The following is a 27,790-nucleotide window of genomic DNA, read 5'->3' as shown; positions in this document are numbered from 1 at the left end:
CATCGAAATCTCCAACTTCCAGTAATTCCCTCTCTCTCCCTTCCTCCATCCCACCTTCACTCTGTGTCCTCTTCTAGCTGCCTATCTCCTCTCATGACTCTGCCTTCTTCTACTACCTATAGTGCTTTCCCCTTAGATTCCTTCTTCACCTCTCCTGCCTATCCCCTCCCTGCTTCCCCTCCCCACCCTTTGTTCTTTCCTCTGATTGGTTTCCCACCATCCCCCCACCTTCTTTATAGGGCCCCTGCCCCCTCCCTCTTTAGTCCTGACCCAAAATGTTGACTTCTCCTTTCAATGGATCATGCCCGACCTGCTGAGTTCATCCAGCTTGTTTGTATGTCTTGATTTGACCACAGCATCAGCAGTGTATTTTGTGTTTAGAAAAAAAATAGATGCATAACTGGTGTAGGCAGGTAGGAAAAAATTGAGGTACTTATGGAGTCGAGAAAATGCAAGATAAGATTGAGGAAAGAAACCAGGAAGTCTATAGGGTGGCATAAGTTTGTCCTAACAGACAAGGTGAGGGATTATATGTTTTAAATGCAAAAGGATTTCAGGGGACACAATTGATTGTCTGGATTATCAGAATGGCAATGTACGCATGGAGCCAAAACAGATAGAGGAGTTCTTAAGTGGATTTTTGCTTCTGTGTTCACTCGTGAAAATGATCTATATAAGTGAAGCCACGGATGTTATACAAATTGCGGATGAGTAAGTGTTTTGGGCAAGTTGGGCAACTTCGAGTGTATAAATCCCCAGTGACTGAGAAGTTCAGTCCTTGGACCCCGATGTAAGCGGATGCAAGAATGTAACCATTGTGTTAAAATTATGCTCAAAGACAGGAGAGCTACCAGAGGATTGGAGGATAGCTAATTTAGATCAACTGTTTAAAAAAGGATCCAAAATTAAACCAGGAAATTATAGGCCAATGCACTTGAAATCAGTCATGTGAAGACATTGGATATAGGAGTATTTAAATAAACAGGACTGATTAGGGACATCCAACATGACTTTGTGTGTTCTAGACAATCGATTGAGTTTTTCAAAGAGGTTACAAGGAATGTTACCAGGAAAGTTGATGAAGGCAAGGCTCTAGATATTGTCTACATGGACTTTAGCAAGGCATTTGACAAGGTCCCGCGTAGGGTGTTGACCTATAAATTTCATTCTCTTAGCATTTAAGTTGGGTTAGTAAATGGGAGTAGACATTAGCATAGAGGAGGAAGGCAGATAGTGGTAGCAGATGGTTGCCTCTCTGACTGGAGACCCGTGACTTGTGGATTTCCAGAGGGATCGTTGCTGATATCCGTTGTTGTTTGTCAACTTTCTCAATGATCTCGATGATAATTAGATTATCCGGGTCAGCAAATTGGCGGATGACACCAAGGTTCGGGGTGTATTTGACAGCGAGGAAGACTTGCAGCAGGATCTGCATCAGGTGTAAAAATGCCTGATAATGACAGATGGAGTTTAATCCAGGCTTGTGAGCTGTTACACTTCAGTAGGATCAACCACGATGGGTCTTACACAATGAAGGGTTCGGTACTAAGGGGTGCGGTAGGACAAAGGCATCCGGGAATACGGGTCCACAATTCATTGAAAGTGGCAGCTCACCTAGATAAGGTAGAAAAGAAATCTTTGGCACATTGGCCTTCATAAATTAAAGGATTCAGTACAGAGCTGTTCCTGTAATAAGATGGTTATGAAGCCTACTTGGTTGCAAAGAAAGAAAAAAGGAGAGATCCACACGGAAATCTGGACAGAAAGGTTGTTTGTTTTCCTCTTTAGGGTTGCTACATTGACCCCACTCCCGCCTCCTCCCGCTCTCAGACCCGTCCTGAGCCGGTGAGAGTTAGTGTGACCCAGACTGCGGCAGTCCCGCTCTACCCCGGCTCACCCGGTCCTGTCCATCTGTAATGAGCGACGGACACATCACAGCCGAGTGGCCTCGGGAGCAGCAGCTCAGACTCAACTCTTCGTACAGGGTGAGGACACACAGTGCAGGACCATTGTCGATCACCCGGGATGTCAGAATGTGATTTGCTGGGACCACACTGAACGCTGTCTGGTTAAACATCAGAGGTAAGTGTTGTCTATGATTCTGCACAACTATTCAGCGTTTACAGCGAGACTCGGCTTTGGTCGGGATCGGGAGTGAATTTAGTGGGAGAAGGGAGTCCTGACATGTTCATGTTAACAAGTCAAGTTACTGTCCAAATGGATTAAGAGAAACAACGTCTTTGCCGTCAAGCAGAAATACTCTCCCGGGGTGACTTCTACTGAGTGTGAGCAGAAAGCATCTTTCACCCCCGTAGTGGGATGTGAAATATCCCACGGGACAGTGACCCGTCACCGATCTCTCTCAAACAAGAGAAATCAGCAGGTGCTGGAAATTTGTGAAACACACACAAGATGTTGGAGGAACTCTACAGGCCAGGCAGTGTCTATGGAGAAAAGAACAGTCAACCTTCGAGACCCCAGCTAATGGATTTTACCACAAAGAGTTAAACTTTCTTCACACTTGAATGACAGTGTTTTCACTGGAACACTGGAATTTAGAAGGATGAGAGGTGATCTGATTGAAACATAAGATTATTAAGGGATTGGACACACTGGAGGCAGGAAGCATGTTCCTGATGTTGAGGGAGTCCGGAACCAGAGGCCAGAGTTTAAGAATAAGAGGTAGGCCATTTAGAACACAGTTGAGGATAAACTTTTTCACCCAGAGAGTTGTGAATCTATGGAATGCTCTGCTTCAGAAAACAGTGGAGGCCAATTCTCCGGATGCTTTCAAGAAAGAGTTAGATAGAGCTTTTAAAGATAGCGGAGTCAAGGGAGATGGGGAGAAGGCAGGAATGGGGTACTGATTGTGGATGATCAGCCATGATCACGGTGAATGGCGGTGCTGGCTCGAAGGGTCCAATGGCCTACTCCTGCACCTACTGTCTATTGTCTATAAAACTGCACCGTCTGGCACCAACAAACATTCCACTCTCAAAATCACTGAGATCACATTTCATCTCCATGGTGATGTTTGTTGGAGACAGAACGTACCCTGTGCTAAGGAACAGGATAGAGAGAGAGATCCGCTGGTAACGCTGTGGGTCTAGTTAATGTTTATCACCAGGAGCTGACTGAACATTAACCAGGGTGTGTTCATTACTTACTGAACCCGTAACACAGCCTCACTGGGACAGGGTGGTAACAGAACCTGGAGCCGCGGTACACAGTCAGAAGCTCTATATATTGAAATATAAACATCACAAAGGCAGTCAGACACTTAAATGAACAATCAAATGAGATTGATAAAGTATTGTGTTGATCGACGTTAGAACTGTAGCGAATCGCTTTTAAGTGAATTAACAATTCCCTTCATCTAGTTGAATGCATCGACGTCCTGTGCATGTCCCGCGGGAAACCGGGGCAGTTGGAGGTGTTATCGGAAACGCCGCACTTTCAACCCAGCTCCGAATCATCAGCAAAGGCTCGGGACATGCGAGTTTCCCGCATCTCAGAACTGTCCCCAGCAGCAGGAGGCCAATCCGCGCAAACTCGGGGATTTACTGATCCCTGACTGAGGGAACTGCGGATTTGCTTGGTTTATTCCTTCACTGGCGGGATCGACACTATCTGTCCATCCTAGACGGCATTTCGGTTGGTGGTCAAAAGTATGGAACCACCCACATTGGAGATTACATCCGGGGTGGGAGGTGGTCGTGGGGGAAGGCGGTGTAAGGAGTTGATGGTTCCATTATATAGTGGGTTTGTGAGACCTGTTGTGGATCACCGCCTGCAGTGTTGTTTCCCTTCTCTCAGATGTGACTGGGTAGGTGGGAAATGAAAGGAAGGTTTACCAGACAGATATCTGCCCCCGTGAGTTTTTCTATGAGGAATCTGTTGTCATCTTGACTTGTGGTGTTACATAAAACAGGGGAGACCTACTTGTATACATCACAGATTTTTTAAAATAACAATGTCCTTGATTGTATTCACGGTAATTTGGTAAAATGAGTGGGAAATTCGATGAGACATAAAGTATGCCGCGGAGTTTGACAGAGACATGGACAAAATAGTTCCTCTTGTGTGAGGATCTGAAACCAGGCACCGCCAGCTGAAGACAGTTGAGATATTTTCTCTCTCTCTGTGGGTCCAGTGTGTCATGGGAATGACTGTCCTCAACATTCAATTAATATTGTAATCCTGCAGCGTGGTGGCCCTTGATACACAAATGAGTGAGATGTTACAGGTGAGAGGCAGGATTGATGAGCCGAGATCACAGTCAGATCTGCGTTGGTCACAGTCAATGCGGGATGCTGATGTAATTAAATCTCCCATCAGCAACTTCTGGCTGACAAAAACACATATCATTAGGCACTGTACTGTGCACATCCCGTACCCAATACTGCGGCCACTGATTGTATGTCCGTGGTTTTCTACATCTGTAGCCCGTCCATTTCAATGTTCGACATGTTACACGTCCAATGACGCCTCTCTGCACAATGCATTTGCAGCGTGGTTATTTGAGTTACTGTCATTTTCCCGGCAGATTGAACCAATTTCGCTTTTCCCATTTGATCTCTCTCATTAACAAGGCGTTTTCCCTCTCAGAACTGCCGCTCACTGATCTTCTTCCGCGCCATTCTCCACAAAACTGAGACTGTTGAACGGGACAATCCCAGGAGTTCAGCAGTTCCTGCGATATTCAAACTGCACCCTCTGGCACCGACAAACATTCCACTCTCAAAATCACTGAGATCACATTTCATCTCCATGGTGATGTTTGTTGGAGACAGAACGTACACTGTGCTAAGGAACAAGACAAGGAGAGAACCGCTGATAAGGCTGTGGGTTTAGTTAATGATTATCACCAGGAGCTGACTGAACATTAACCAGGGTGTGTTCATTACTTACAGAACCCGTAACACAGCCTCACTGGGACAGGGTGGTAACAGAACCTGGAGCCGCGGTACAGGGTAAGGAGCTCTTTTTACTGAAATACGAACATCACAAAGGCAGTTACCCGCTTAAATGAGGCTGAGAACTTATTCAGTTGTTCAACAATTGAACTGTAGCGAATTGCTTTTGAAAGAATTAACAATTCCCTTCAGCTAATTGAATGCATCGACTTACTGTGCATGTCCCGCGGGAAACCGGTGTAGTTGGAGGTGTTATCGGAAACGCCGCACTTTCAACCCAGCTCCGAATCATCAGCAAAGGGTCGGGAGGTGCGAGCTTCCCGAATCTCGGAACTGTCCCCGGGCTACTGCTTGCAAGAGCGGGAAGCCGAACCGTCCACACTCGGAGATTTACTGATCCCTGACCGAGGGAACTGAGGATTCGCTTTGCTTATTCCATCGCAGGCGGGATCGACACTATCTGTCCACCCGGTACGACATTTCGGTAAGTAGCTGCTGGAAGATGGTGAATTTATGAGAACTACTCACACTGCAGTTTATAGCAGGGGTGGGTGGGAGCGGGGATGGGTGTAAAGATGTGATGGTTCCATTATCCAGTCGGTTGTTGAGAGCTGTTGTGGATCAATGCCTGCAGTGTTGATTCCCTTCTGTCAGAAGTGTGTGGGTCGGTGGGACATCAAAAGAAGGTTTGACAGAGAGACGCACACAAAATGGTGGTGGAACACAGCTGGCTAGGAAGCATCTATAGGGAGAAGCACTGTTGACGTTTCGGGCTGAGACCCTTCCTCAGGACTAACTGAAAGGAAAGATAGTAAGAGATTTGAAAGTAGTGGGGGGAGGGGAAAATGCAAAATGATAGGAGAAGACCGATGGGAGTTGGGTGAAGCTGAGAGCCGGAAAGGTGATTGGCAAAAGGGATACAGAGCTGGAGAAGGGAAAGGATCATGGGACGGGAGGTCTCAGGAGAAAGAAAGGGGGAGTGGAGCACCAGAGTGAGATAGAGAACAGGCAGAGCGATGGGCAGAGAGAGAGAGAGAGAGAGAGAGAGAGAAAGGGAGGGGGACATTAAAACAAAATATATCAGATTGAACTGAAAGCAAGCACTGCCAGTTGAAGGCAATTGAGATGTTCTCTCTCTCTCTGTCTCTGTCGCTATCTCTCTCTGTCTCTGTCTCTGTCTCTGTTTGTCTCTCTCTGTCTCTGGGTCTGCCTCTCTCTCTGGTTCTAGTGTCTCATTGGAATGGCCTCCTCAATATTCAGCAGAAGCAGATTATTACAATTAATTCTGTATCTCTGCACTGTAATGGTCTTTGAAGGACAAGTGAGTGAGATGTTACAGGTGAGAGGCTGGATTAAGGCGCTGAGATCACAGGCAGACCTAGATCGGCCACATTAATGGGGGATTGAATTCAAGAGTAGAGAGATCATGTTGCAACTCTACAAATCTCTGGTGAGACCGCACTTACAGTATTGCGTACAATTCTGGTTACCTCTTTATAGGAAGGATGTGGAAGCTATGGACAGGGTGCAGAGGAGATTTACCAGGATGATGCCTGGATTGGAGAACAAGTCATAAGAAGCAAGGTTAGCAGAGCTGGGACTTTTCTCTTTGGAGCATAGAAGAATGAGAGGGGATGAGAGAGGTCCACAAGATCATGAGAAGCATAGATAGGGTGGATAGTCAGTACCTGGTTACCAGGGCAACAATAGCAAACACCGGAGGGCATATGTACAAAATTAAGGGAGGGAAGTTTAGGGGAGACATCAGGGGTAAGTTTTTTACACAGAGGGTTGTGAGTGCCTGGAATGACTTGCCAGGGATGTTGGTGGAGGCTAAAACATTAGGGGTATTTAAGAGCCTCTTGGACAGGCACAAGCATGAAAGAAAAATGGAGGTTTATGGGGTAGTGTGGGTTTAGTACTTTTTTAAAGGATTATATGGGTCGGCCAACATGAAGGGCTGAAATGACTGCTCTGTGCTGTAGTTTTTTGTGGTAATGGGGTAGTTGGTTTACAAACAGAGGCAGTGTGCAGTGGAACTGCCAGAATGGGGAGGCTGCTGATAGGGCAAAATTGTAGTTAATGGGATGAGCTGCAACATAAAAGCAAACAAAATAGAAATGGGAGAGTACAAGACTGATTGTGTTATAGTTGAATCCGTACAGTGTATGAAATAATAGACGAACGCAGCAAATTTACAGATCGGCATGTATGGCATTGTGGGCGTCACTGAATCGTGGCTGAAAAAATATTTTACTTGGGAGTTTAACAACCAAGGATACACACTGTATCGAAAGGACAGACAGGTCGGTAGAAAGGGTGGCGTGACTCTTGGTGAAAAATGAAATCAAATCATCAGAAAAATGTGACATAGGGTAGTAGCGTTTTGAATCACTGTGGGTAGAGCTAGGAAACTGCAAGGGTGCAAAGACCTTGATGGGGATTATATACAGACCCCCACTCAGTAGTAATGACATGGTCTAAAAATTACAATGTGGGATAGAAAATGTTTGTCAAAAGGGCAGTGTTACGATCGTCATGGATATTTTAGCATGGTAAAATCAGGTTGGTGCTGGATCCCAAGAGGCAGAATTTGAGAGCAGCTTGTGGTTGATCCCATGCGGGGATCAACTATTCTGTATTGGGTGTTGAACAATGAACTGGAAGTTATTAGAGAGCTTTAGATAAAAAAAAACATCCAGGGCCAGTGATTATAATGTGATAGAATTTACCCTGCAATTTGAGAGAATAATAATGTGGGACAAGAAAACAGAGAATGAACTGAAAAAGTACCTTGGATCAGTTTTTACCGTGGAAGATAAAAGTGATATGGGATGAGAGCAGGAGATTGTGGCTGAGAGGGACAATGGAACAGCTATGAAATGGAAGAATAGACTCGATGGGACAAATGGCCTATTTATGCTCCTATATTTCATGGTCAGAACATTTAGTAATTGGGCAGGATCTTTCTCTGACACGATTCTGATATTGGGTCGTCCACTATTTATCTTTCCACAGATCCTATCCCATATACAGTTTCCAGCACATAATTTTCAATATCATAATTATAAAAGAAACATCTTATTCTTGTTACCTTGCTGGAAATGTGATCATTAATTATGCTGGGCAATGTCTCATTCAATAAGATAACGATAACGTGTTCAACTTAGCTTCAGGAGACAATGTGAGACATATTCCTGCCCTCTGGTGACCCACAGCCGGGATTTCCAGCACGATCTCCGGCCCATTCAGAAGACAATCATGTTCTCAGTGTTTTGTGGGTTGGTTGGGAGTGTTAGTTTTTGAACTGGGTATGACCGAGACGCTGGAGCATATTAGCGGAAGCAAAGAGTCTTGAGTGTTTTGGTGCTTGGGTTATAATCCAGGTATGGTGACTCCGGGGATATGGAACCTGCAGTGTTTGGCTTCGGCAGATGTGACGTGATTTTCATCCTTCCGCTGTGAGACAGAAGTTTTCAATGGAAGCTTCTGAGACTTGCCAGGCGGTTAAGTGGCAGGATCAGCTGTGAGCTTGGGTGATGGGATATCACAGTTTTTCACCCAGGTAAAATGGACTGGGGATCAAGCTACCTGTTTTTAAGAGGTGCTGAGCAAGCATTCTTATTCTGGGCTCCTTTGCTTGTTTCTAGAGTTCCTTTGGCAGTAATGACTGCTAATCTGAGGAGGGAATAAGTTCCTGCTCCATCCCGCACGGGAAGAGGCTGCGATTAAATGGGCTGTGCTGTTTTCACACCAGTAGTAATAGACCCGGGGGTTCAGTGTTGAAAACGTGTTTGGAAATCCGCCCTCACTGTCGCTGATCAGTCAGACAGAGGAAATCAAGCAGAAACTCAAGATGCTGGCGATCTCACTATACCTGAAAAGGTTTGAAGCTATTCTGAGGACAGGTTGTGAATGGGAATTGTTAACTTTGCTCCTCTCCCTACAGCTGTTCCTTACCCGCAGAGCGTTTCTCATGACAGCAGTTTCTTTCCAATGCTTTAACCTTGGGATGGTTTCAATCTTCTGGAAATGGAACTGCCCAGCCGCATGTTTTGTGATAGTTACTCGAACAGTAAAGAAACCACAGCTTCTCGCAGAAATCTATTCTGATCACACAGGAGGAACTCAGCAGGCCAGGCAACATCTATGGAAGAGTGCAATCAAAGATTCCAGCCGTGACCCTTCAGCAGGACTAACTCTTGGCCCGCAACATTGTCTGTACTATTTTCCATAGATCCTGCCTGGCCTGTTGAATTCCTCCAGTATTCTGTGTGTGTTGCTTGCATTACCAGAATCTGCAGAATTTCTCTTGTTTGAAATTATCCTGATTATTTCCTTTGACTATCTAAAACAACTTTCCGAGCAGTTCCATCGGGAACCCGACTCTATTGGCTGTACCAGACTTTCTGTACAGTTTCAAATACAGTGCACAGGATGTGGAGGTGGGGTCTATCCACACTGACGATATAAGGAGTTGATGGGTTCATTTCATTGCCTGTTTCTCAGACCTGAGGAGAGTCACCGCATGCCGTGATGTTTGTTTTTCAGAACGAATGTCAATCCGATGACCGTAGTTCAAAGAAGCTTTAGTACATTGATAGTTCGTTTGTGTGAATTTCCTTTCAGGAAATATCTGTGAGATTCCGTTTGTTTTCGCTGAATTACAAGAATCAGAGTTGAATCTATCTCATGCGCTGTTAGTGGATGAATGGAGAATATGACTGTTTCTGTTGTTATTAGGTAAAGAAGGAGATTTGTTTGCATTTGATGTTCGTTGGATAACTGAGTTGTGGACTTGCTTGGAACACACAACATCAAGCGGGATCTTGACAGGAATCCGGAGAATATAGAAGCATAGAAAAACTACAGCATAATACAGGCCCTTCAGCCCACAGAGAAATGCCGAACATGCCCCTACCTGAGAAATTACTAGGGTTACCCATAGCTCTCTATTTTTCTAAGCTCCCTGTACCTATCCACATGTCTCTTAAAGATGCTATCGTATCCGCCTCCACCACCGTTGCCGGCAGCCCAGACAATGTACTCACCACTCTGTGTAAACAACTGTGAAAATATGTTTGCTTCTGTCATGGGAGATGAAACAGTTTTTGCTTTTTTTAATGTCATGAATTCCGCAGATCACAGATTCTTGACAGCAAAGGTGTCTGCAGGCGGACGCAGGGTTGGGTCGCTGAGATGAGCTTATAGAATGGCGGAACAGGATTGAGAGGTCGAGTGTCCTAATGCTAATCTAATACGGCAGAACCAACCTCCCACAAAAAGGAGATGGAGTGAATTTAGAGTCCAGAGTTTTCCCATCACTGACTGATGAGAAACAGTTAATGTATCTGTAAAATAAAAGTGATGTCAGGCAAATGCAATGTAATTTCATGGTTGCTGCTCTGACATGATAACTTGTCCCAGTAAGTGATCAATCAACTGAAGGGGAAAGGTATTCCTGGGAGTTGCTCCACAAATAGCGAATTGCCCCAGTGATCCAACTACGGACAACTGTTGAGAATGACTTCATGAAAAGGTTGAACCTGAGATCACGGCATCTCCAGGCAGCTGGTGCACAGTTAGATCTGGAGAAAGGAAGTGTGCAGTGTTCAATGCAAAGGATTATCCCAAATGCATATCTTCTCACCAGAGTCCACACTGTCCTTCTTTCTGCTATCTAAATGCAATAAAACCATAGCTGGTGCTATGGTTTATAGTCTGACAATGGACCGGTCCCACAGTGAACAGTGTATCAGATTATACTAGCTAAACTGAACCCGGATGGGAAATATGATATCACTCTGTAGCAGATCAAGTTTTAAAGAGCAAGTTAACCATTGCCACCGTGTACTGAATTAGGAATTCTGGCTCGATCCAAATGTTAGGAAGACATTCGTGCAAAATGAGTCTTTGTGGGTTAGCACAGTCGTTGTGGAACAAAGCACGGAATTACATGCTGAACAGCCTGAAGTGCAGGTTTATGAACGTGTTATCAACTGAACATTGCTCAGGGTGTGTTCACTTACTGCGAGGGCCCATAAAATTCAGATGCTCGGATTCACTGAAACCAGAGCCAGGAGTCCAGCACCTGGTAAGAACAGGGACTGTACTGGGCTGTGTTATGGTGTTCTAATAAGCCCACTTGTCTCGGCAAGTATTTCTAGTATTCCTACCATATCCATACTATCAGTTGCTGTTCCAGGGAAAGCTGAAACAGGTGATGATAGGTGGGGTTATTTTTATGAGTTGGAACTGTTTTCAAAGAAAACGAAGTGCAGGGTTTTTTTTTCCAATGTGTTTAATTTCGCAGGGCACAGATCCTTAACATACCAGGGCTGTTCCAGGCAGTCGCAGGGATGAGCCACTGAGTTTCTGAACAGGAAAGGGGAGAACACGTTTTCTACTGTCGGGGGAGCTGAAACAGGTTAAGATAGACAAGGTTATTTTTCTGAGAGGGAATTAGTATATTTTTGGATTTCGCTTCCTCAAAGGGAAAGACAAGCAGAGCTTTATTTCAATGAGTTTAATTCCACTGAACAGAGATTCTCTACAGACAAGGGAGAGAATTGTTGCCGCTGGTCTCAGGGATGTACCGCTGAGATTACGTTCCCGCTCTGATCACAGAGAATGGCGGAACAGGATGAGGTGGTGAATGTCCTGTTACTCTTTCAACACTCTATGCGCTGGAACTAGCGTGTGTTTGGAATTCTCTTCCTCAAAGGAAATGAGAAGCAGGTATATTTTTTCAATGTGTTTAATTCCGCAGTGCACAGAGTCTTGTCAGACAAGGGAGTGAACTGTTGCAGGCGGTCGCAGGGATGTGTCACTGAGATCTCAGTCCAGCAGTGATCAGAGAGAATGGCGGAACAGGACTAAGTGGGCGAATGTCCAGTTACTAATTCAACATTCTAGCAGCACACTCTGAGAGATCAGAGACAAAGTGAATTTAATGTTTTCCCCATCATTCTCTGACGAGGAACGGTACAAGTTCCTGTAAAATAAATGCGATGCTGGTGGATGTATGTGCGAAGTAAACGGGTTGCCTGGCAAATTCGCCAGCGGGATATGATCATAATTTCATATGATTGCTACTCTGATGTGGTAACTTGTTTCCCGTCAGTGAGAAATAAGCTGAAGGAAAAGGCCATCCATATCTTGCTGTCGTCTTTGACCGGTTGTTATCTCTGGGGGATGGTTATCTCGGCACAGTTGCTCTCCAGTGAGCCCATTACTGCAATGGTCCAACTGCAGACAACTGTTAAAGATGGCCCTTTATAAGCAGGGTGAGCTTGAAGTCAGCTCCAGGAAGGGGGGGGGGGGCACAGTAAAATCCGGAGAAAGGGAATGACTTCTGTTCAAAAGAGAATATTATTCCAAATACATAATATTCCATCAGAGTTGAGAGCGCCCTTCCTTCTGCTGTCTCTGTGCAATAAATCCGCAGTGGTATTTGCCTTGAGCTGTAGCTGAAGTTTATAATCTGACAATGTACTGGTCCTAAGGTCAATAATAAATTAAAGCGATGACACGAACCAAACGGAACCAGGATGCAGGTTGTGATACTTCTCTAAAGCACGTCAAATACTCAAGAGAGAGGAAATTACTGCATCGCTTGCACTGGTTCAGACCACTTGTAAGAGTGACTTGTTCATGAAAATTAAGCTTTCATGTGGTTTAACACAAGCATTGTGGAACAAGGTGTGGCGTTACATGCTGAATAGACTGAAGTTCAGGTTTATGAGTGTGTTATCAACTGAACATTGCTCAGGGTGTGTTCACTTACTGTTAGGGACATAAAATTCAGATGCTCGGATTCACTGAAACCAGACTCAGCAGTCCAGCACCAGGTAAGGACACGGCCTTAGGGGAAATTTTATGGTGTTTTATTATGCCCACTGGTAGCCCTGGTAGTGCTAATGTTTCTATCAGTTCAATATTGACCTTAGGATTACGTGGATTAATGAATATGTGTGTTTTATACTGTTTGTTTATTTTGTTTTAGCAAAGTCGTCATATATCTGGCAATGATATTTAAAATAAGAATTCCTGTAATAAATCTCACTGGCAGTTGATAAAAGTATGGAAGTCTACACTCAGGGGGCATGTTTTTATGTACTTCTGCACATAATGATGTGGCACTGAGTGTTTGTTCACGGTTTACTGCGGCTGTTCCCCGTGTTCAGTGTTCAGTGATGCTCTTCTGCACGTCGCTGTTGCAGTGAATGGTTATTTGAGTTCTTGCCGCCTTCCTGTTGGAGTTAATCAGTCTGGCCAATCTCACTGAGCTCTCTCATTACCGGGCCTTTAGAACTGCTGCTCACTGGATTTTTTTTGATTTGCTTCCAGACCATTCTCTGTAAACTGAGAGATTTATGCGTGAAAATCCATGTAGTTGATCAGTTTCCATAACACTCAGACCACCCGGACTGGCACCAGCGGTCACTCCACGGTCAACGTCACTTACATCACATTTATTTCCTCTTCAGATGGTTGGTCTGAATAACAACTGATCTTGTTGAACATTTCTGCATGTGTTTGTGCTTTAAGTTGCAGGCAGATGATTAACAGATTTGCATTAATGAGCTAGTATACAGTTGTTCCTAACAAAGAGGCCATTTAGTGCATTTACCATTTATACAAACCCTCACCCATTTTGAATATGAACACGGATGAGATCTGGGTCTGATTGTTGATGATTTGCATGTTTGTAACCACAGGCTGTCGCTGGCAAAACACTGTTAAAAGGTGCAGGTAACTTGGAGAGAGAGACCCATTACTGTTCACTCTAAATTGCGTGTCTGTGTAACCAAAATGCTCCCACGAATGGAACATTTGTTGCAGCGCAGATGGAATTAAACACTGTCAGATAAACATTTATGAAACCTGAAAGTTTTTCTTTGTTGTACTGCATTTTATCCTAACCTTTAGTTAGTAATTAAAACAAAAGTATGTTTTTTTTCTCTTGTCTGTCTTCATCCTAGATATTCATAGATGCATTTTACAAAAGAGGTCCCATCTACGACGTTGTGTTTTTTTCAGGCCGTGTGAAAACTTCCGGCTCAGAGCAATGGTTATCCACGTAGCTGCAAAAATAGTTATTATTGGGAACATTGGAGACCGAACCACGTTACATTCTATGCATATTAATCACGATTGAATACGATATACTATCGTGCTCCCTGTTATAGACAAGATGTTAGAAGTCAATAGAGTGGACAAAACTGTTTCACCGGGAGCCTCTCTGGTGTCCAGGAAATAATAATGAACAACGCAAGAAAAAATAATAATAATTTCACCTTTTTGAGGGAGCGCATTGTGAGGCGATGAGGCTCAAGTGCTTAACAATATAGAACTAATTTTAAGCAGCAAATAACTAGAAAGTCCATTTACTATAAAGTTAAGAGCTTTTCATTTTCATTTCTGAAAAGATCACTATTTATGCCCTGATAATCACTTTCACTACCTTTTCAGAACACTGGGTGTAGTACCTCCCCGATTATCGGTATGAGCAAGGAGAAGATCTGGGCCAAGTTGCACAATTAAGCATTCAGCATATCACGCAGCATCTTGGACAATCCCAGTTCTGATACTGGGTCTCCCACAGTGTCTTTCTACACAGATCCAATCTGATGTACAGAGTTTCCAGCACTTTAATTTCAACTTTATATTAAAATCATTGTTTCTTTATTCATTTACGGGATGTGGTCGTCACCAGCTCAGCCAGCGTTTATTACCCATCCCTAAATACCCTTGAGAAGGAAGTGATGTGCTGCCTTATTGAATCGCTGAAATCCCTGATGTGCTTGGATCTCTAAAGTACTGTTAAGGAGGGAATTACATGATTGTGATCCTGCAACAATGAATGAATGAATGGTGAAATGGTTCCAAGTCAGGATGGCGAGTGACTTGGAGAGGATTTCCAAATGGTGGTGTTGTTCCTTTTATCTTGCTGGAAAAGTGATGGCCAATTGTGCCAGGCAATATCTCATTTAACAATAATAACATGTGTTCAGTTTAGCTGCTGGAGACAATGTGAAACGTATCCGCGCCCACTGGTAACTCACACCCTGGATATCCAGCTCGATCTCTGGCCCAATCAGAGGATCATCCGGTTCCCGTCCTGCTATAGGTTGATGTAGGAGGGACAGGTTTTGAACCCTGAATTGTCGAGACACTGCAGCATATTAACGGCAGCACAGAATCCGGGAAGAGTTGGTGCTTCAGCCCTAATCCTGGGATGGGGACTTCTGGAATATGGAACTGTCAGAGTTTGAGATTTGGCTCATGCATGAACTTCTACAGATGGGGCTGGATATTCCTTCTTCCGCAATGAAGCAGATGTGTCTGGAGGCTGGGCATTGTTTGGGACAAATTACTGACCACACCACTCCATGTGAGACATTGTGTAAGGATTTTGAGTTGAGTATGTGACAGGTTCCTGTGAGGTTGGGTCCTGGATTACCACAGGTTTTGACCCATGTAAAGTGGACCCAGTGATCTGGCCACTCAGGTCTATGAGATGTTGAACAAGTCTGCATGTGTTCCAGGCTCAGGAGTTAGTTTCTGAGATTTATTTGGAAGCAATGATTGCTAATCTGAGGGTGGAGTGAGTTCACATTTCATCCCTCTCAGAGAGAGTCTGTGATTGTATGGGCTGCTCCTTGTTTACAACAGGGGAATAGGATCTGGGGGTTCAGTGTACAAATCCTGTTTGGAAATTTCCCCTCACTGTCACTTGTCTATCAGGCAGTGGAAATCAAACGGAAACTCAAGATGCTGGAGGTCTGGACTAAAACTGAAAATGTTTGAAGTCCTTCTGATGAAATGTTGTGAAACCGAATTGTTAACTTTATTCCTCTACTGACAGCTGTTCCTTACTTGCTGAACGTTTCCATTAATTCCAGTTTCTTTTTATTAGATTCACCTTGGACGGGTTTAGTTTCCTGGAAATGGTCCTGCGCAAAGGGTCTCGCTTTTTGATAGTTGGTAACAGTAAACAGTAATAGTTCTCACAGTAACGTATCTGGATCACAGACACAAAATGCTGGAGGGACTCAGCAGAGTAGGTAGCATTTATGGAAAAGGGTACAGTCGACGTTTCTGGCCAAGACCCTTCATCTGGACTGAGTCTCGGCCAGAAACGTCGGATAGACTCTTTTGCATAGATGCTGCCTGGCCTGCTGTGTTCCTCCAGCATTCTGTGCGTGTTGCTTGGATTTCCATTATCTGCAGATTTTCCCATGTGTGAAATTATCCTGGAACTAATTAGCCTGTTATTTCTGGAAATGTGTTCAGTACAGTGTTTCGCAACAAAGCTTACAAGAGCAATCACGGAAATGATTGGTTTTATGAATGGGGAGCATTTGATGGCTCTGGGTCTGTGTCCAATGGAGTTCACAGGGATGGTGCTGGCGGGAACTGTTAAAGGAACCAACTGAATGTTGAAAATCCTACGTACAGTGGACATGGAGAGGATGTTTCCTTGAGACGGAGAGTCTGGGATCTGACAGCACAGTCTCAGAATAAAGCTGCTTTCCTTTAAAACGGAGATAAGAACAATTTCTGCCAAAGTTTGGCTAATTTGTTGAATTTGATGTTGCTGAGGGTGGCGGCAGCTGTCACTTTATATTTATAGAAGGCATCAATATATTTTTGATTGTTATTTTACTTCAGGGTTGTGAGAGGAACGCAGGAATATGGCATTGGGGCGATAAAAAATCAGCCATGATTGAATGATGGAGCAAACTCGATGGATCAAATCACTTCATTCTGCTCCAACATCTTAAGTCTTATCATGACTGAATGTTGAGTCCTTCGTATCCCGTATCAGGATTTGTGACGTGTGAAGGACTATTACAGATTTTTTCACTGAGATCCTTTTACTTGTCTTCTATGTTTAAATTTCAGTGAGATTTGCATTTGAAACATTTATGAGGTTAAAGCAGTAGATGTTGTCTATATGAACTTCAGTAAGGCCTTTGACAAGGCTCCGCATGGAAGGTTCAGTCGTTAGGTATTAATATTGAAGTAGTAAAATGGATTCAACAGTGGCTGGATGGGAGGTGCCAGAGAGTAGTGGTGGATAACTGTTTCTCAGGTTGGAGGCCGGTGACTATTGGTGTGGCTCAGGGATCTGTACTGGGTCCAATGTTGTTTGTCATATACATTAATGATCTGGATGATGGGGTGGTGAACTGGATTAGTAAGTATGCAGATGATACTAAGGTAGGTGGCATTGTGGATAATGAGGTAGGTTTTCAAAGCTTGCAAAGAGATTTAGGCCGGTTAGAAGAATGGTCTGAACTATAGCAGATGGAGTTTAATGCTGAAAAGTGTGAGGTGATACATTTTGATAGGAACAATCCAAATAGGACATACATGGTAAATGGTAGGGCATTGAAGAATGCAGTAGAACAGAGTTATCTGGGAATAATGGTGCATAGTTCCCTGAAGGTGGAATCTCATGTGGATAGGGTGGTGAAGAAAGGCTTTGATATGCTGGACTTTATGAATCAGAGCATTGAGTATAGGAGTTGGGATGTAATGTTAAAATTGCACATGGCATTGGTAAGGCCGAATTTGGAGTATCGTGTACAGTTTTGGTCACTAAATGATAGGAAAGATGTCAGAGAGAGTACAGAGAAGATTTACTAGAATGTTGCCTGGGTTTCAGCACCTAAGTTACAGGGAAAGGTTGAACAAGATAGACCTTTATTCTTTGGAGCGTAGAGATTGAGGGGGGACTTGATAGAGGTATTTAAAGTTATGAGGGGGATAGATCGAGTTGACATGATTAGGCTTTTTCCATTGAGATTAGGGGAGATTCAAACAAGAGGACATGAGTTGAGAGTTAGGGGGCAAAAGTTTCAGGGTAACATGAGGGGGAATTTCTTTACTCAGAGAGTAGTAGATGTGTGGAATGAGCTTCCAGTAGAAGTGATAGAGGCAGGTTCGATATTGTCATTTCAAATAAAATTGGATCGGTATATGGACAGGAAAGGAATGGAGTGTTATGAGCTGAGTGCGGGCCAGTGGGACTAGGTGAAAGTAAACTTTCAGCATAGACTAGAAAGGCCGAGATGGCCTGTTTCTGTGCTGTAATGGTTATATGGTTTAAGTTTGAACAATGCACAGTAGTTGCTGTTCACAGAGAAGATTATTGTAGCATATAGGGGATCTAAATGGACAGGGGTGGTAAAGAGTTTGTAAAACCAACCCGAACAGTAGCAGATTCATGCAGATGTTGGAGATTATCTGCAGGAAACAGCCAGAGGAAGTGGTTGAGGCAGGCACAGTTGCATAATTCAAAAAGCAGCTGGGATGTGTAGATGATAAGGCCAGATGGGAAATGGGCCCATCACAGGAAATTGTGAACATCTCCGTGGACACTGTGGTTGGCATTGTCTCGGTGGGCTGAACGCTCTGAATTTGGGCTCTATTGCTCTGTGATTCTGTCAGTAGATGTGCCAGGTATCACTGGAGAAACATACAGACATCGTGTGGAAATTGTTGTTAATGTGGAATGTTTGGTCCCCAAGTCAACTGCTTCTCTGATAAACAGGGGATGGAAATGCTGTCATATTTGCAAAGTAATCGTACTCTCTCTGACTCACTGTCTGCATGTTGTGTGTAATGCAGGTCATCACCAGCAGGTTGTGCTGTCCAGCACCGGGACCAAAGTGTGAACAAGACGAAGACAATCAACAATCGTCAGTCAGAATCAGAATGGACAAAGGTATGATCACAGGGATCTTTGAATTAAACTTTTGTCGCTTTTGTACACAGTAGTTCAGATGAAACAACTGACAATGATGTTAACAGGGCATAGAAAAGTTTCATCAAGCAGTGTCATTTATCCCGCTGGCAAAGCGGCCTTGAGTAATTGATCAACCCAACAGTTCCAGCGCAGGGACCTGACACCGGTAATAATCGAATCATACTGCTCACCGTGCAAAGCTTCAGCTGACTGAAAGGAGCAGGGAGTCCTGAATCAGGTGGTCTTGAATGAAACACAGACAGGAATGCGATATCGATCTTGTGGTTTACGTAAATGTTCAGGGTCAGGGTCCGTTTCACCTCCAGACAGGCCCTGATATGTAAGCCATCGCCAGCTTTCATTTATAAAACTCAATGCCAGATGATAGGAACATTTCCGGTATTTCACAGATTGTGCAATAACACAGCAATTCAGGGTTTGGAAGGAAAGCTATCAAGAGGCCCCTGGTTTTTTTCGGCTGCTGCACAAAAGAGAAGAGGGGTGTTTCCGAAATCTGTTTCCTGTAGCAGAGCGGAGATCACTGGCGGTGTTGGGAATTGCTGAGGATCAGGAGGCAGCTCATTGCAGATACATTTGTGATCTACTTTGGGGTTTTAATACCCCAGTGAATGTCTGGGCTGTGGAGAAATGGTGAACTTGAGTTTCTAAATATTTCCCTCTTGAGATGATCTTCTACCTGAATTTAAATTCCCAGGATCTCTGCTGTGAAACCCAGTATAACCAATGACCAAATGTCTCTGTCACCTGTAGACATTGTGATTGTGTTCAAAGCTGTGATTCCAGGTGGAACAAAAGATGTTACAGCCTGGAAACATGCCCTTCTGCCCATCTGATTCATGCAGTTTTAAATGTCTGAGCTTGCCCCTTTTTCCTGCAGCCTTTTCCAAATATCCCTTGTAAACTTCTATTCTTTTTTTCTTGACGGCATGCTATCAACCTGGTAATTTTATTTGTGTTTGTAGCCTCCTCTGGATGCACGTAATTTATACAGATCACCCAACACATGAAAAAAATGCCCCTTTGGTTCCTTTTAAATATCTGCGCTGAAGTCTTAGACTCCCCTACATTGCGAAAAAGTCTGTGGCCATCTACCCTATCTTCACCCCTAATTATTGTGTGTGTGTGTGTGTGTGTGTGTGTGTGTGGGGGCACCTTTAAGCTTCTGAGCTCCAGGGTAAACTGTCCCAGCCGAACCAAATGACACAAAAAAAATACCCTAGTACAGTACCGTAGTGGCCATTCTCCACTACACACTTTCCAGCTTAATCACCTCCATCCTACAGATTAGCAACTACAACTACACACAAAGCTCTCTAAGCGAGACATTCCCAATGACTTGTATAGTTGTTACATGATGATCGTCAGGCACGGGATAAGATGGGAACCAGGGGAGCGGTCAGCATAGATCTCTTGGTATGGTCAGTTTGCGACCTAGGATAACGGACAATATACGTATCAAGGGAATAGTCAGTCTGTGACCAAGGAGTCTGGACATCATGTAACAAAGCGATTGGATCATTGGACCATATGTATTCCCGTTGCTGGTCTGTGTGTGACACAGACTACTGGACAGTTAGTGAAACTGCAAGATTTTAGCTTGTGGAAGATAATCACAGTGATATTTTCCAGTATCACCGGACACCGTTGCATTTAGATCCTGTGGTCATCCGTGCGTTCAACTGGTGTGAATTCAGTGATCAGCATTACTGTGTCTATCCTGTTATTTTACTGGGAGTGAATGTGTCCAGTCATTGGCTTATTGGGATGGTCACCTGGCAGGATGTACGGTTCAGATTACTCAGCACAGTTCCACTCCAAATCTGGTCAGCCAGAGTCTCGGCTCCATTACAGTCTGAATCAGTTTTGCTCAGATCTAAATCATACTTGCAATTCATCACTTATTTCAGGTAGGAAATCGAAACGAGTAGGGAAAGTACTGAAGAGGTTTTTATCAGGCAGCTCATCGGGGAAAGATGATCGGGACACGAGAAGAAAGGTACCAAAGCAGGGTCAGATTGAGAGCAATGTCCCAATGGAATGCGGTCCAACTGCAGCAGAAGTGGGGCAAATTCAGCCCACAGACAGTGACGTCAGAGACGCTGATCCGGTCCCTGGAACCAGCACAAGTGGGGTGACTGCCTGTCAGCTCGAAAGCTCATTAAACACAGAATTGTCAAGTCTCAAACAAACAGGTGAGTGAAATATGAGGGTGATGTGTTCACAGAATATAGCAGGGAGGAGGAAAAATATGAGGCCTTGTTGGAGGGTTGGTCAGAGGAGGGGGGTGTGGGTGTGGTACATGTGGTGTAGTGAGGCACCCGTTACCCCACTACAGCAAAAGTACTACCTGCTCTGAGGATTTCCAGGATGTGTATTGGAGGAAATGCAGCTGTCCGGATGAGGAGAGTATTTCCAGGATTGAATCAAGGGAAATGTATTCTCCAGGATGGAGACAGCATCTCTGGGAAACGAATATTACCGACAGTTCCAACATTTATTGCCCATCCAGAATTGAAATAGGTGAGTGGGTGGGATGTGGGATGGACTGGTTTCCATTAAATGTGCTCCCTTTGGTAACCTAATACCCATAGCATTGTTGGGCAGTATTAAATATGGTCCTTTATTAAAGTAACACCGAGGTTGTTGGTTCGGTTTTAAAGATGGAGATGGGGAATTAATCCAATTTTGTGTCTGTAGGCAGGTTCAAGACATGTTTTTGTGTTGAGTTTGCTGAGAGTGGTGGGGATGAGCGATATCTGAGTTCAAGCCTACATTTTCCTTTTTATATTCACAGGGCCAGAGTTTACAATCTCTGACCTCCTGGCACAGGGGGAGGAATATCGACTGTACCAACTGACAAAGTTCTACCGGGAGAGACTCCAACAAGCGATTGAAGAAAAGGTTGAAAGACTCGGTTGGATGTTGACAAAGGAGGGACATTTCAGTAGAGAAGAAAATGAGGTGAGTGTATTTAGTGTATTGTCACTGAACTGCTGGTATCAGAGGGAATAGAGACCGATATTAATCTCCGGCATGTTCTAGGAGTTCTACATGGCAATGGAGACTTTGATCACTGACTTGTCTCTCGCAGATCTAGTCTCACCTGTTAAGGTGAGGAGCACTGGGAACTACAGGTTCAGCGTCACATTTCCCTCTCACACCTGCTGTATTTATCAGTGTTATAGAAGTTGTGATAGCAGTGGCTCTTATTCTGGACTTCCAACAGGCATTCAGTCTGAAACTAATTTCAAATCTTGTCTGAACCGTCGGGCAGATTCACCTCATCTCATTAATCCAGGATGAATCTTAAACTGTCAGATTGTAGATTGGGCCAACCGGCCTCACTGCTGTACTTGACTGAGAGAAACCTGCCAACCACATCTGGTCTTGGCTCCGTGAGTTCCCAAACAATATGTGTCATAGACATAGAAAAGTACAGCGCAGAAGCAGGGCTTTTGGCCCATCTATTCCATGCCAGACTCCTTGGAATACCTATTCCCATTGACCTTGACTGGCCCATGGCACTCTATACCCTTATTTTTCATGGATCTATCCAGTCTTCCCTTAACTGCATGTACTACTTGCGCTGCTATCTAGTTTCACAGTCTTAGCACCCTCTGAGTCAACACGTTTGTATCCCTTCAACTTTCATCCTTTACCGATAATCTCTTGTTGTAGTACCTCGTTAACCCAGTACAAAATGCCTGCTTACATTTATCCTGTCTATACCCCATGTAATTGTGTAAACTTCGATCTAATCTCCCTTCAGTCTTTCACGTTCCAATGAATAAAGTCCTAACCCGTTCAACTTTTCGTTGTCCAGTCCCGGCAACATTCTTGTCAAGTCAAGTCAAATTTACTTATAAAGCACGTTTGACCAAAGTGCTGTACAAACCACAACAGGTAGCTAAAATCACAAATACAAGAAACACAGATATAAACAACAAGACACTCAGCTTACAGGCACAAAATAAACAACACACGAGCCTGGGCACAAGCCAAAAATCAGCCACATCAGGAAGATTCAAACGCTAGTGAATAAATGTAAGTTTATCCTTATTCTTTCATGATATTGATCTAGAATTTCCTTCAGTTACTGTTTCTCTGTTAATGACTGAACCCAGGGATAATGAGGCAGCAGCCCAGCGACTGCATTAATTCTGAAGTTACTGAGACCATGAATAGATATTTTCCTCCACATTCTCATGCCTGTCTGTCTGCTCCACAATAAATTCATTGTTTCCATTTGTAGAAAGTTACGGAGCTGACAGAGAAAGGAAACCGGGCAGAGAGTTCCACAATCTTCCTCAGTTTGGTGATGGGCAAAGGCTCCCGGGCCCGGAGGGCAATGTGGGAATCCTTTCTGATGTGGAGGACTGAGTTACCGAAGTTGGACAGAATACTGAGGGAAATACAGGAACTCGGTATGTTAAAACCATGCACTGAACACAAAGGCACATTGAGATAAACATTTTAGTTATTTTAATTATTTTAGCTCTATTCCCATGGATGTTTTTAAAAATATTTAAACAGGTCCTGATCAACAAGAATACATGAACATCGCTCAAGGGTTATCTGAGTTATCCACTCAACTGATAGGTGAGTGATGAAATGCACGGTTCAAATCACATCTTAAATGTTAGTCTGTGACTTTGCAAAACATGGGAATCAAAATTCACCATTAGTCATTCGCTGATCTTTGGATTCAAGTAACAATTCAAACACTCTGCAGCCTGAATATTCTACATTGTATTTTCTATTAATCCAGCTGTTGGTTCTGCTGAAACCCTCACTCCAGGTCCTCACACTCTGGGAATGCCCACACACCCCAGGCGGGCTCCTGATACACTGTATGACCCAGTCCAGGTGATTTTCTATCTCATAACTTTCATCTTCCAAGCCCCTTTTTCCTTTGTGATAGCACTACACCCAATTCTGTTCACTGATCTTCTTTACCGTTTGTAATTCCGCGAGTGACTTCCACAGAGTTTGTCTGGCATTTCCTTTTCACCCGTTACTGTAACCAAAACATCATTTTCCAGCGGTCTGATATCGACCCTCTCCCTTTGTTTACTGTTTATATAGTATCTGGGAAAGACAACAATCACTTTGGTATCCTCTCTTATATTATTGACTATATACCTACATTTCCTGTACATACATGTATATCTAGGAGCATCTATAACATCGTTGCCTCCGACATGACCCAGACAGTAAATTCCAGCACCCACAACTCTGTGAAAAAACTACCCACAATTGCTGTAAATTTACCCCATTTCACCTTAACCAAATGCTGTCTGGTATTAGACACCAGTCTTAAGTGAAAAATAACAAACAAAATACAGGCTGTTGACCCAAACTCTTATCTCTCAAACTTGTCCAAATCTGTCAGATCCTTATTGTACCACCAGAGTAAACAAACCAGGTTTCTCAAACCTCTACTTGTAGCACATGTCATCGAATCCAGGCAACATCCTGATGAACCTGTTCTGCACCCTCTCCAATCCTTCCAAGAGCTGGACAATCAGATGTGAACACAATACTTTAGATGCTCCCTCAAACCATAAGATCCAGGAGCAGAATTAAGCCATTAGGCTCAATGAATTTGCTCCTGAATTCCTCTCAACCCCATTACCCTGTTTTCTGTAAATTCTGACACTCTTCCGAATCAGGAACATATCGACCTGCATTTTAAATATATCCAATGATTTGTCTTCCTCAGCTGTCTATGACAATAATTTCACAGATTCACCACCTGCCAGCCAGGAAATTTCTCCCAGTGTGGGTCTCCTCCAGCCAGGAGAGTTCCCTACGGTTCCCAGGCTTGTTAATTTTCTGTATAAGCCTCCCATGGGGGAACTTGTCAAAGACTCTACCAATATTCAAGTAGACAATATTTATCTGTAACTTCATCCATCACCTTTGGCGCCTCCTGGAGGAAATCAATAATGTTGGCAAAACGCAAACCCTGCCCAAAGCCTTGCTGCTCAACGCCAACCCACCTCAAGCATTCTCTCTTTCATAATCCCATGCGGCAGAAGATATAAAAGGCTGAAGGTACGTGCCACCAGCCTCAAAGACAGCTTAAATTCTGCATTTATCAGACTATTAAATGGTCACCTACTCTGTTATTATTGGCTGTTAATAATAATAAGACAATTTTATTTATAAGATTGTAGCATCATGCATCTCATAGCTAATAACAACTTGCAGATACAAATAACAAATACTCACAGGAGAGCAGAAAGAATACCGTTCGGGTGTGAACAACAGGTAACAGATTATGTAATTCTATTTCAAACCCCGTGGAAAGCAGAAATCTTTCAGTGGTATATTGTCTATCAACACACATTTGATTCTCTCCCTCACATGGTTAAGAGAAGTTCCAAATGTATATAAAATTCATCCAATACTTGTGAAATTTCTACAACATCTGATGAAACAATGGCGTAAAATAATCGTCCTATTAACAACCACAAAGAACAATGACCATTATCAAAATAAATCGAGGAATTTTCCAAAGCGACTCACAAAGCTCACAATCGTTTTGTCTAGCTTTAAACCCGCTCATAATCTACCGAAACGGACAAAAATCAGGTATCAAATCAGAAAAAAAAAATCAAATTATACCTTGATAGAGCTATACAGTGATGATTTGAAATTATTTGCTCTTGCATCAGTAAAGCTAAAAGAAATAATTCAAATAAAGGAACTAATTTCCAAAGATATAGGAAGAAACTTTAGACTAGAAAAGTACAGAACATGAAACATTAAGTGTGGTGCAATAGAGCCAGTAGAATATCAAGCAGAGCATCAGGATACAATGGAACAGAATATGAAACATATATTTAGGATATCAATAAGCAAAGAAAATAAATAATCGTGTGATAAAGGAAAACTTTCCAACAAAATTTACTTCAAGACTGAAGAAAATATGAATTTACTGCAAGCCTGAAGAAAATCTAAATTTACAACAAGGATCAAGAAAAATCTGCCAAACAGAGCTGAACAGTAAAAATATAACAAAGGAAGTAAACACTCACTGTGCCCATATTGATGAATTATTTTGGTATAGTATTCTGGTCTGAAACAGGTCTGGAAAATATGCAAAGAAAAATAAGAACTTAAATAACAATTTCTGGAAAACACCATGTGCACTAGAGCGCACTTAAGATTGCTATGAACGAAGACTGTATGAGAATTATGAATAACAGATCTAAGAAAAAAAATTGAGACAACAGCCAGATAAAAGTTCTCTGAATCAAGGTTAATACCACAGACACATGTTGTGAAAATTGTTTTTCTGTGCCAGCAGCACAATTACAGTAAAGTGTGTGCAGTGAACGTGGGTTTATGTAGACAATTGTAGAAATAGAATTGTATCGGCATGAATTAATCAGTCTGGTGGCCTGGTGGAAGAAGCTGTCCCGGAGCCGATTGGTCCTGCCTTTTATGCTGTCGTACCATTTCCTGGATGTTAGAAGCTGGAATAGTTTGTGCTTGTTAAGGCTTGGGTACCACCTGTCTCTGAAAAGCCTTGAATAGTGGGAAGTTCACATTTACAGATGCACTGGGCAGATACATCTACAGATGCACCACTCTGTGCAGAGTCCTGCGATTGTCAGAAGTACAGTTCCCGTACCAGGCAGTGATGCAGCCAGTCAGGATGCTCTCAATTGTGACCCTGTAGAAAATCGTTATCATTTGGGGGCCCATACCAAACTTCGTCAACCATCTGAAGTGAAAGAGGTGTTATTGTGCCTTTTTCCATCCCACAGCTGGTATGTACAGACCGTGTGAGGTCCTCAGTGATGTGAATGCCGAGCAAGCTGTTCACCCACAGACCCATTGATATCAATAGGAATTAGACTATCTCCATTCATCTTGTTTTTGCGACATTGCAATCAGCTCCTTTGTTTTTGTGACATTGAGGGAGAAGTTGTTTTCTTGACACCACTGTGTCACTGTGTATTATTATTTATCATTGTATCATCTTCATTATATTATCATCATTATTATTTATCATCGTTATTATTTGAGATTTGGCCAATAAATATGGTATCATCAACAAATTCAATTAGCCAATTGGAGCTGTGGCTCGGCGACACAGTCATGCGTATACTGAGGCTACGTCCGCACTAGACCGGATAAATCCGTAACCAAAGCTTTTTCTCTTCGTTTTGAATCTCTGTCCACACTAAAACGGCGTTTTCCTCCCCTGAAAATGGAGCTTTTCTAAAATGCCCTCCAGAGTGTGTAATTTTGAAATCACTGGATTGGCCAGAGCTGTGTGGATGGTGTACCCGGAGAAATCTAAAAATGCTGTCATGACGTGCCAGAACAGACGGTGACGACAGCGTGCTATTTCATTGTTTTCTTGAATGCAATCTAATAATTTCAGAACAGACGGCAACAGAACTGAAGCCAGAAGAGTTAGAAATGTACTCACCAAATACTTTGACCCATAACTTACTGAATGAATAAGTATACTCACGTTGCCCTGTTTTCTGCCCTTGCTTGTATGAAGGTGGTTTAGCTATTTATGCAAGTACTTCTCTGACAATAGCTGTGTAACAGCCTAATGTAACACTGTATGGAAATACAAGATAACACTGATGCATACATGTTTTATACATTTAACAAGGTGCTTTATTAATGCAACAGAGTTAGTCAGTTCTTCAATGTTCGTCATCAGCTGGGTCATACTGTCCATGAACTCCCTGTCGGTTGCCTTCGTACGCTCCATTATATGTTTTTTTTTAGTTTTATGTCCTCCTGCGTGAGAGCCAATAGCTGTCAATCGTTTTCCTTTTTCTAATATGTAACGGGACAAACGCCCACCGTCTTTCACAGCGAGATTTGACAACAAACATGTCGCTTGTTTTTGGTAGATGTGCCCTGCGCATGCGGAGTAGCAGGAGATTCGCTGGAATATACGTTTTAGTGTGGACGGAGGTATTTTCAAAAACGCTTAGTGTGGACGCCTATCGTTTTTACGCGAAACCAGCTTTTTTAAAAAAAGTTATCCAGTCTGGTGTGGATGTAGCCTCAATGCAGGGAGCTTAGGAAACAGCCTTGAGGGTCACCTATGTTG

The 27,790-nt window shown here is 43.3% G+C and overlaps 1 protein-coding gene across 1 annotated transcript in view; it reads left to right on the top strand.

Moving 5' to 3' along the window:
* Window positions 1-1,463: 1,463 nt before the first annotated feature.
* Window positions 1,464-27,790, top strand: part of LOC132388722 (NACHT, LRR and PYD domains-containing protein 3-like) — a 44,661-nt gene continuing 18,334 nt past the window's right edge. Inside the window, exons 1-7 of the mRNA XM_059961110.1 lie at window positions 1,464-2,082; window positions 4,914-4,973; window positions 18,558-18,654; window positions 20,604-20,888; window positions 21,491-21,657; window positions 22,949-23,120; window positions 23,230-23,295. Coding sequence (XP_059817093.1) covers window positions 18,645-18,654; window positions 20,604-20,888; window positions 21,491-21,657; window positions 22,949-23,120; window positions 23,230-23,295 — 700 coding nt within the window. The 5' untranslated portion in view covers window positions 1,464-2,082; window positions 4,914-4,973; window positions 18,558-18,644. The remainder of the gene's footprint in view (window positions 2,083-4,913; window positions 4,974-18,557; window positions 18,655-20,603; window positions 20,889-21,490; window positions 21,658-22,948; window positions 23,121-23,229; window positions 23,296-27,790) is intronic.

The sequence above is a fragment of the Hypanus sabinus genome, unplaced genomic scaffold (assembly GCF_030144855.1).
Source record: "Hypanus sabinus isolate sHypSab1 unplaced genomic scaffold, sHypSab1.hap1 scaffold_387, whole genome shotgun sequence".
Lineage (NCBI taxonomy): Eukaryota > Metazoa > Chordata > Chondrichthyes > Myliobatiformes > Dasyatidae > Hypanus > Hypanus sabinus.
Note: the sequence above shows the minus strand (reverse complement) of the source record. Positions and strands in the feature narration are given on the sequence as shown.